The 10,705-nt window shown below is 37.2% G+C and overlaps 1 protein-coding gene across 1 annotated transcript in view; it reads right to left on the minus strand.

Moving 5' to 3' along the window:
* LOC103598866 (kelch-like protein 14) overlaps positions 1 to 1,054 on the minus strand; it is a 41,610-nt gene extending 40,556 nt beyond the window's left edge. The window contains exon 1 of the mRNA XM_008582919.1: positions 47 to 1,054. Coding sequence (XP_008581141.1) covers positions 47 to 996 — 950 coding nt within the window. The 5' untranslated portion in view covers positions 997 to 1,054. The remainder of the gene's footprint in view (positions 1 to 46) is intronic.
* Between the last annotated feature and the right edge of the window lie 9,651 nt (positions 1,055 to 10,705).

Raw genomic sequence — 10,705 nt, forward strand, 5'->3', positions numbered from 1 at the left:
CTCTCGGCTCTCCCCTACCCGCGCTCTCCTCTTTGTTGTCTCCTACCTGCTGGCCAGGCTCTGCCTGCAGTGCTGCCTGAAGGGCATCAGGTGGTAGTTCATGGCGTCCAGCAGCAGCTTCTGGCAGACCGGGTCGGTGCGCATGAAATCCACTGACTGGACCCTCTCCACCAGCTCCGGGGCCGGGATGAGCGCGAAGCGGAGGCGCTTCATGAGGTCGGGCGCGTACTGCATGCGGGTCTCGCGGTCATGCTCCAGCCACAGCACGGACATCTGGAAGAGCGCCAGCTCCGACTCCACGGGGGGCGGCAGCGAGTCCAGCAGGGCGCGCATCTCCTCGAAGTTGAGCAGCAGCACATCCTCCACCAGGTACTTGTTGGCCAGCTTCTTGGTCTCCTCCAGGCCGTGCAGCGCGGCGATCTTGCACACCTGCTTGTAGTTCTGCACCGAGATCTGGTCGTTGAGGAACTGCACGCAGAGCTTGGTGACCTGGGGGATGTGCAGGATCTTGCTGACCGACAGCACCTCCTCCACCGTGTCTAGGGAGAGGGTCACGTTGGCCGTGTAGAGGTACTCGAGCACCAGGCGCAGCCCGATGGACGAGCAGCCCTGCAGCACCAGGTTGTTGATGGTCCGGGGGCTGGTCAGCAGCTTGTCGTCGGGGGAGGAGGAAGGAGTCCCGGGCTCCTCCTGCGGCGGCTGCTGCTGCTGCTGTGGTGGCTGCTGCTGCGGCTGCTGCTGGTGGTGGTCCTTGGGGCCCCCCAGGCCGTCCTGGCCGCCGACCCCTCCCCCGAGAGGGGGGTGGCTGGAGAACAGCGATCGGAAGTACTGTGAGCAGGAGGCCAGCACGGCCTTGTGGCAGTGGAACTGCTGGCCCTGGGCCGTCAGGGTCACGTCGCAAAACAGCTGCTTCCTCCACAGCAGGTTGAGGCCGTGCAGCAGGTTGTCGCTGTGGCTGGGGTCGAAGGTGGAGGTCCTGTCCCCGGATCTGGACATGGCGAGCTGACTCGGCGCACCTGGCTTTAAACCCTCCTCCAATAAATCCTGTTATGAAAGATTCAATTTGCAGCAATCAGATGCTAGCTACTAAGCAATTGTAAGTATTTGAATTTTATCCTACTTCACTGTTCAATGTACAGAAATTGCATCTGTGTGTTTGATCTGTCCTGCTGAGCACTATCAGCAGCAGCTTTATGATCTTGTTTGAAAACATATTTTCTCTATCATTTTGTCTGGTTAAACAACTGCCTCTGAAGTCCTCTGTCAGCTCTTCAACATATAAAGGTTCAGAAGTCACATTTTTTTTTATTGGAGGATTATCATATTGTCAAATTGGTATTTCAATTAAGATTCCTTGATTTACAGGAGCTAGAGTCAAGTGCTAGGAAACCCAGCTGTAATTTCACAAATGTAATCTTTCAACTTTGGAGCTCGTCGATACATAAGGGCAACCACATAGTGCTCACATTTTTGACCCTGTTTAGCATGCAAAGCAAACCCCAGCATGTTTCTGAAATTTTAGCTGTACCAGAGATTCATGTGCATTTTGGTAGAGGACATGTTCTCCAGACTTATCTCATGATGTATTGCGCCCTTACATTTATAGCCCTGCATTTCTGTTGTCAATAGGGGTTGGAGGTGTCCAAGAAAGAAAGAAAAAAAGAAAAAGGAAGTTATGCCCTTGAATAAAATGAACATGAAAGAAAGCTAGACATGAGTTAAATTGACTTTTGTATGCTATTAAGTATATGGATATGATTCATTCAAATTTATATGTGCTTTGATTGGCAAACTTATTAAAATACACATCAGGGCAACACTAAAGGCTGTCTTTTTAGCTTCCCTTTGATTTGTGAGAGATGGAAAGACACCTGCTTAAGGGAGAGAGAGAAAACTGAAAATTCTGAGGTTCAGAGATAGGGAATTCCCTATTTAGAATGATAAACATTAACATGCATATGAGATATTCATACTTCAGTAAATTAAGAAAGATCAAACTGAAGCATATACTCCCCACAAAGACTCTTTTCCGTCAAGGTCCTAGATGATCTGAGAGTAAGACTTCTTTCTTCAGATCCTGCTGAGATGCTGCATTCTCATATTCATATTTATAATAGAAAAGCCCAAATACATGATAAAATAATAGAAAAGGATTTTTTTTGTCTAGGGCAGGAGAAAGAAAATGAACAAATTATCCAAATCTTGTCTCTCTACTATTTGTTTTGATTTTTTTTCTTTTTTGAATTTCCCTTATTTGGGTCTTGAATGGGAAGATTGTCTGACTGTATGATAGCGCTTTTTGGGGGTTCTGTATCAATTGCAATTAAAGCTATCAAGTATGTGTAGTGTCACCAAACTCTCATACATACAAAGTGCAATTTTTTATTATGCTTTGATGTTGATCTTTTATGAACTTCCAATGAAGTATTTGGAACTGAACCCAAAGGTGAATAATTGCATTGATCAATTAAATTATTGCTATCATCTCATTTTATCATAAAGGAATAAAAGCATGTTTTGTAGGCCTCAAAATACCTTAGTTTCAAATTTCTATTTTTATTTTTTTACTGATAGGATACGTTGATCACTAATTGTGATTACTAGACTCTTTATTGCTTCCAAACAATACAAAAGCCACATTTCAAAGATTTTAACGAGATATAATTTTAATGCTGATTTAACGACTAGGTTGAAAAGGGAAGAGAATGGGGTTGGAGCCTTGCAATTTTAAAATAGCTGTTGAAATGAAGTGGATAAGGCTGTTTTCTTTTGCATTTTAAAGTTACCCTATTTGATAATGTTTATAATTTCAGAGAGAAAAATTACCATTATGGTTATTTTGTGAGCAATTAAAAAAAGAATATTAATAACAAAACATCCCTTTGTAATCTGTGCATAAGCTAGCATGTATATGTCATGTAAATCTCACACTTTCAATATCTTGTACTGTCTTTGACTGAAATTATTGTAGAACTCACAAATAATATGGTACTATTTACAATAAATCCTGTTATGAAAGATTCAATTTGCAGCAATCAGATGCTAGCTACTAAGCAATTGTAAGTATTTGAATTTTATCCTACTTCACTGTTCAATGTACAGAAATTGCATCTGTGTGTTTGATCTGTCCTGCTGAGCACTATCAGCAGCAGCTTTATGATCTTGTTTGAAAACATATTTTCTCTATCATTTTGTCTGGTTAAACAACTGCCTCTGAAGTCCTCTGTCAGCTCTTCAACATATAAAGGTTCAGAAGTCACATTTTTTTTTATTGGAGGATTATCATATTGTCAAATTGGTATTTCAATTAAGATTCCTTGATTTACAGGAGCTAGAGTCAAGTGCTAGGAAACCCAGCTGTAATTTCACAAATGTAATCTTTCAACTTTGGAGCTCGTCGATACATAAGGGCAACCACATAGTGCTCACATTTTTGACCCTGTTTAGCATGCAAAGCAAACCCCAGCATGTTTCTGAAATTTTAGCTGTACCAGAGATTCATGTGCATTTTGGTAGAGGACATGTTCTCCAGACTTATCTCATGATGTATTGCGCCCTTACATTTATAGCCCTGCATTTCTGTTGTCAATAGGGGTTGGAGGTGTCCAAGAAAGAAAGAAAAAAAGAAAAAGGAAGTTATGCCCTTGAATAAAATGAACATGAAAGAAAGCTAGACATGAGTTAAATTGACTTTTGTATGCTATTAAGTATATGGATATGATTCATTCAAATTTATATGTGCTTTGATTGGCAAACTTATTAAAATACACATCAGGGCAACACTAAAGGCTGTCTTTTTAGCTTCCCTTTGATTTGTGAGAGATGGAAAGACACCTGCTTAAGGGAGAGAGAGAAAACTGAAAATTCTGAGGTTCAGAGATAGGGAATTCCCTATTTAGAATGATAAACATTAACATGCATATGAGATATTCATACTTCAGTAAATTAAGAAAGATCAAACTGAAGCATATACTCCCCACAAAGACTCTTTTCCGTCAAGGTCCTAGATGATCTGAGAGTAAGACTTCTTTCTTCAGATCCTGCTGAGATGCTGCATTCTCATATTCATATTTATAATAGAAAAGCCCAAATACATGATAAAATAATAGAAAAGGATTTTTTTTGTCTAGGGCAGGAGAAAGAAAATGAACAAATTATCCAAATCTTGTCTCTCTACTATTTGTTTTGATTTTTTTTCTTTTTTGAATTTCCCTTATTTGGGTCTTGAATGGGAAGATTGTCTGACTGTATGATAGCGCTTTTTGGGGGTTCTGTATCAATTGCAATTAAAGCTATCAAGTATGTGTAGTGTCACCAAACTCTCATACATACAAAGTGCAATTTTTTATTATGCTTTGATGTTGATCTTTTATGAACTTCCAATGAAGTATTTGGAACTGAACCCAAAGGTGAATAATTGCATTGATCAATTAAATTATTGCTATCATCTCATTTTATCATAAAGGAATAAAAGCATGTTTTGTAGGCCTCAAAATACCTTAGTTTCAAATTTCTATTTTTATTTTTTTACTGATAGGATACGTTGATCACTAATTGTGATTACTAGACTCTTTATTGCTTCCAAACAATACAAAAGCCACATTTCAAAGATTTTAACGAGATATAATTTTAATGCTGATTTAACGACTAGGTTGAAAAGGGAAGAGAATGGGGTTGGAGCCTTGCAATTTTAAAATAGCTGTTGAAATGAAGTGGATAAGGCTGTTTTCTTTTGCATTTTAAAGTTACCCTATTTGATAATGTTTATAATTTCAGAGAGAAAAATTACCATTATGGTTATTTTGTGAGCAATTAAAAAAAGAATATTAATAACAAAACATCCCTTTGTAATCTGTGCATAAGCTAGCATGTATATGTCATGTAAATCTCACACTTTCAATATCTTGTACTGTCTTTGACTGAAATTATTGTAGAACTCACAAATAATATGGTACTATTTACAATAAATCCTGTTATGAAAGATTCAATTTGCAGCAATCAGATGCTAGCTACTAAGCAATTGTAAGTATTTGAATTTTATCCTACTTCACTGTTCAATGTACAGAAATTGCATCTGTGTGTTTGATCTGTCCTGCTGAGCACTATCAGCAGCTTGCATCTCTGCCACTATTGTTTTTAAAATGGCAGGAAGGACGTGACTAGTCAAGAGCACTCAGCAGGATGGATTTCACATGGCATAAGAGAAACCAGAACTGTCTTTTAGAAAAAAATTAAACACAATCATGTAGTCATCTAATTCAAGTAGTCTTCATACTTTGACAGAATTATCAAAATTATTTATCAGTGAATCTGCATTTAAACTATGTACAGTGGAAAGATTCTGTAACTATTGCCACTGAGCAGTCTACTAGAGCTGCCATGAGCTCTGAGAGGTCTGATCCACCTTCAAGATAGCAGATATCTGGGTTTGTCAGTGGCTCCACTTGTTCAGGACCATTTCGCTGGAGTGGATGAACCAAAGATTGTCTTTAGAGCAGTTCTAGAAGTGTTTTGCTGCTTAACATGAAGGGGCAGCCACACTGAAACTTTATTGTCCTCATTCTTGACTTTTCTGCTTTAAGATTTATATGTTATCACCAAATCGTATAAACATCAGAGCCTGGACTCCCTGTGATGCTTTTGGTTAGGAAATACTACTTCCATGTGTCCTGGCCTTTAAGATTACCATTGTGGGATGGATGAATAAAGAGAGGAATTATTCCATTTTACAGATAGAATAAATTTGAGTAAAGAAAAAAACCACATAACTCCCTCAAAGCCAGGGAATAGAAAAATCCAGACACAACTCATAGGTTTCTAGTTTTTAATTTTAAGTCTGTACTAGACATGGCCAGAGATATCACAAAAAACCATCAAAATGGAGAAACTTGTTGAGCCAAAAAAATCTGAAATAACAATAAAAGACAAGAAATGGTGCTATTTATTGGTTAACATTTAGTCAAAAGCCAATGGTTTGCTATTGCTGTAGGGTCAAGCCCAACTCTTTGGCCAGCAATCCAGGTTCCTAGTATTTAGCTGGGCAGTCTGTTCTCTTCGTTGTTTTCTGGACATGCCCCACTTTTGCAGCAGAGTGTCTGCACTTAGCTTGTGACCTTATAAGAAGCCTTGCTTAGTTCTCTACACATAGAAATCCCACCTACTTCTCAAGATTAAACTCAGATTTTTTTCTGCTATGAATTTTCCTGGCAACTTCAAATAGAATAATAATTGCTATTACTTCCTATGTTCATTATTTCCGTGGTGGACACTATTCTAAAAGTTTTATTTTCTTAATCCTCTTGCTAATCCTCTGAGAGAGTATGGAGCAAAAAAGGTTCCAACTCTCCACTCTTCCTGGTTTACACCCCATTATTTTGTGGCTTTGCTGCTCTTCCCATCAACAGTGGACACTATTTCTCAACTCCATGAATGTGAGCTGGCCTTGTAACTTGTTTTGACCACTAGAATGTGCCAATCACTAGAAGTGATTTTGTGCCAATTCTGAGTCTAAAACTCAAGAGGTCTTGCACGTTGCAACACTCCCTCTTGGAACTGGCTACCATGAGAAAAAGCCCAGGCTAGCTGGGTGGAGGACGAGATACCACATGGACCAGGCATTTCCCAGCTCACCTGGTAACTGAACTCAGATGCATAAATGAACCCAGTTAAGACAGGAGGACCAGCATAGTCCAAATTACTGATCCACAGAACCCTGAGCTAAATAAATAGCGGCTGTTTCAAGTCAGTAGTTTTTGGGGTGATTTGTTCCTTAGTAAAATTAGCAGATAAAGAGAGATACTATTATTATCATTTTACCAGTGAACAAAATGAAGAGCAGAGAAATCAGGTAAATTTTTCAGGATCACACAACTTTTCAAAGGTAGAGCAGAGATTCAAACCAACAAAGCCTGACTCCAGATATTAACCATTCTATTACACTAGACACAAAAGAAATCCTGCCTCCCGTGAACTTTCATTCACTCATTCACTCACAAATATACAGTAAGTATTTATTATATACCACGCAAGATGCTAACATTAAGGATACAGTGATGAATAAAACTGTCTCCTTGCCCTCAAGGGGTTTACTTTCTAGTGGAGAAGACAGCAGGTAAATTAGACACAGCAAGTGAATAATTGCAATTGGTAATTGCTCTAATAAGGGTATGTATAAGGAACTATTGGAGCAGAATAAAGCAGGTCCCTAATTTCCTCATAGTTTTTATTATCTGTAATACTCACTTGACACTTATTATTTACTGCTTTGTTAGTTGCTTATTTGGGGAAATCTATATTGTCATCTCAAGTAGATTGTAAGATTCGGGAGAGAAAGAAACTTCTGTTTGGTAAAAATCTCCCTTGATGCACAGTTCCATGCCTTGTCTATAGTAGTTATTCAGTAAATATGTTGATGGACTGTTAAAGGTGAGTTTTCAAATTTATAAGAGAAACAGCAGATAGAACAAGGGGGACATTTCACAATCAGACTGTGTTGGGCATTTGACTAAAGTGTTAGTCAATCTTCTGAGTATACTGATCTACAGTCTTAAAATTAGTAAAATTTTCATAATATTGGGAAATTATTGCTCACAGTACACAGAAAAGAGTTTGATAGACCTTAGTGAGTGCTTCCACCAGATCTTTTGCCTATGGCAACCATCACCTAGCAAAGTTCTCTAAAAATTTCAAGACGGTAGTTACCCTCATGGAAATACTAATTAACCCCCTAAACAAAGGTACCACAGCGATTCTGAGCATGGATTCTGAGCACTGGATTCTGGAAGCAAAACCACTGGGTTTGAATCATAGCTCTGCCACTTTCCATGTGTGTGACCATGGGAAAGTAACCTCTCTCTGTCCAATATCCTCATCTGAGAATGGGGAAATTATAGCACTACCTCAAAGGATTTTATGATGTTTAATTTTTTGAAAATATTTGTAAAGTTCTTAGCACAGTGTCAGACACGTAGTGAGTGCTATGTGAACATTTGTTAAATATAAAATAAACAGATGTAGCTAGAGAATTCTCTTTAGTTTTCCTTTTAATTTTCTTTTCTACAGATTATGTCTAGTACTCAACTAATATTGTGTGGAGAGAAAAAAAAAAAGAATTCTTCTTTTCCTAGGGCTAAAATGATTCATGATGCTATTCAAGAGGCAACTAGTAGCTTTAACAAAAGCACCTCTATTTTAAACTTTGCTCTTTAGATATTGCATGTTTCATTTTTACCTGTAGGTTTTAAAAACCATCACTGTTTTACCTTTGGGGACATCGGTGATTCATGAACATATCTTGGATAATTAAGACAAAAGAAATCAAGTATATTTGTTATTAATGACAGTTTAATTATAGGTTGCTGAATACATTCCTGACTCTTTTGGCAATAGGCCTTCATGCCAATGACTAAGATGAGAGAGGGGGTTGTTGTACATTGGCTTCTGTCTTTGACATTACCTGTGATTCCAGACAAATTACTTTTCTTTTCAGGTCTCAGTTTTCCCATATTTGGAGAGAGGTAGCATTTTCTTCACTTAACTACTGTTTAGGGCTGCATTGAGGATAAGTCACTAGAGTGAATGTTCCCCAAAGAAGAATTGGGAATTTTCTTAGTGACTTGTGGGATAAGCCTAAGGTTTAAACAGCAGAAGAAGGAAACACATATTCTTCTCCCCCTGAAAACTGCCCAGAGGTTGGAGGCCAGAGGTATTTACCGGGTCATCTTTGTAGAAGTAGTCAGATACAAACAACAAATCAAAAATGTGGAAGTATTTTGAGTGCATTGATGAAAATTATATATATTCACCAATTACTTTACACGCATCAAAAGTTTTCAAAGGATTGGCAATTAAGGGAAAGTATTTGTTGTACAGTAGAAACGCTGTATTCTGAATGCTCATTAAAGTAAGGTATGGAAGTCTTTCCTTATAAGCACGACAATGCATCTTTATCATAAAGAGTTATCATCCAAATTTGCAAATTATTCTGATCACCTTCTTCATCCTCAAATTTTTCTTCTATTTATAGCAATATTTTTTCTTTCTCTTACTAATTTTTAAAAATGAAGATATGTATTGCCACGTTGGAATATACATCAGTTCATTGGAATCTTTTATAGTTAACGGAAAGAAATGATCTAAGCTTTTTAGTTACATACCTGTATGATTAATAATCAAATATTATTTATTGTACCATTGCAAGGATATATCTCCTTGACTGAGGTGCCAGATTCCCTCACAGGAGATCTGTTTGTACCTTGAAGTATTTACTTATTACTATTTTTACCTTCTTTGACATTAGGGCAAATATCTCTAACTTCCCTATTTCAGAATAATCTTTCTCTGTTGCTTTCTCTTATCCCTTTCACCATATCCTCATTCCTCTATTCTTCCCCCATACCATATCCTATTTCTATTTCTATTGTTTGTTTTATAATACCATATATCACAGTATTTCAGTAAAGTTGTTCCAATTGTTCAAATGCTATGAATTAATATTGTTATGTTGTTGAAGTATTGTCTGAAAATTTGGATAAATTACCAGAGTCGATTGGCTGAAGTGACAAATAATTAAAGATAATTGGGTATTTCATTTTATTTTTTTTTTACAGGCAACCCACTAACTAAAGGATACATAGCCATGGCTAACATAACATGATCAACCTGAATCTGAATTGAAATTTTTTCATTTTGTCTTTTCGTCTTATTGAGCTCAATAATAGAGCAAAATATAGGTTAAGATGAAGGACTGATTTTTTACTATGCGGGGATTAACTCCATCTACAAGAATATTTCATCTTGTTGAATCTCATTTTATATGTATTAATTTCCTTCATTTTCTAACAGTAGTCAAAGAAACCAAATGCTTCCACAGAGAAAGTCAGGTACAAATTCTTATTGTGTAAGATGAAGATCTTTAGAGTTTTCATCTCTAAGACATGCTTTCAATTGTAACTGTCTTCATAAACCTGAAATGTGCATACTATTGACTCATAATTCTACAGCATCTCTAAAGAGGGTAAAACTTGTCAGTTGAATCTTCTATGTAAATGCTTATTTGTCCATTTAATGAACACATGCTATAGATGTTTGGGAGAAATTCAAATACAATAATTTCTGGTAATATGTACAATACTTAAGTTTGAAAGTAAAATTTTGTATGTGAGTGCATGTGTATTTGTTGCTGTTGTTCCCCAAAGTTAGTATTTCTCAGCATGGGTAGCTGTAAATATGTGCCAAGTTTATTTTTTTGTAAACTATTATTAATATAAGGTTTTATTTAGTTTTTTTCTAAGATACAAAGTTCTTTTAAAATAAACTTTTAAACTTTAGAACAGATTTGGATTTACAGGAAAATTAAGAAGGAAAAGCATATTTCTCATATGCAGGTGTTCAGTTTCCTCTATTATTAACACCTTCCATTAGTATCATGCATTTATTACAATTAATGAACAATATTGAGGAATTATTATTAGCTTAAGTTCACAGGCTAAGGTTTTCTTAGTTTATATAAAATGTCCTTTTTCTGTTCTGTGATCCCATTCAGGAAAGCACATTACATTTAGTTCTGTTTCCTTAGGTTCCTTTTGGCTGTACAGTTTCTCAGATTCTTTGTTTTTAATGACTTTGATGATTTCGAGGAGTACGGGTCAAATAATTTGTAGAAAGCCCCTCAGTTGGGAGTTGCCCGATGTTTTCCTCGTGATTA

Source organism: Galeopterus variegatus, unplaced genomic scaffold (genome assembly GCF_000696425.1).
Source record: "Galeopterus variegatus unplaced genomic scaffold, G_variegatus-3.0.2 Scaffold2766, whole genome shotgun sequence".
Taxonomy (NCBI): Eukaryota; Metazoa; Chordata; class Mammalia; order Dermoptera; family Cynocephalidae; genus Galeopterus; species Galeopterus variegatus.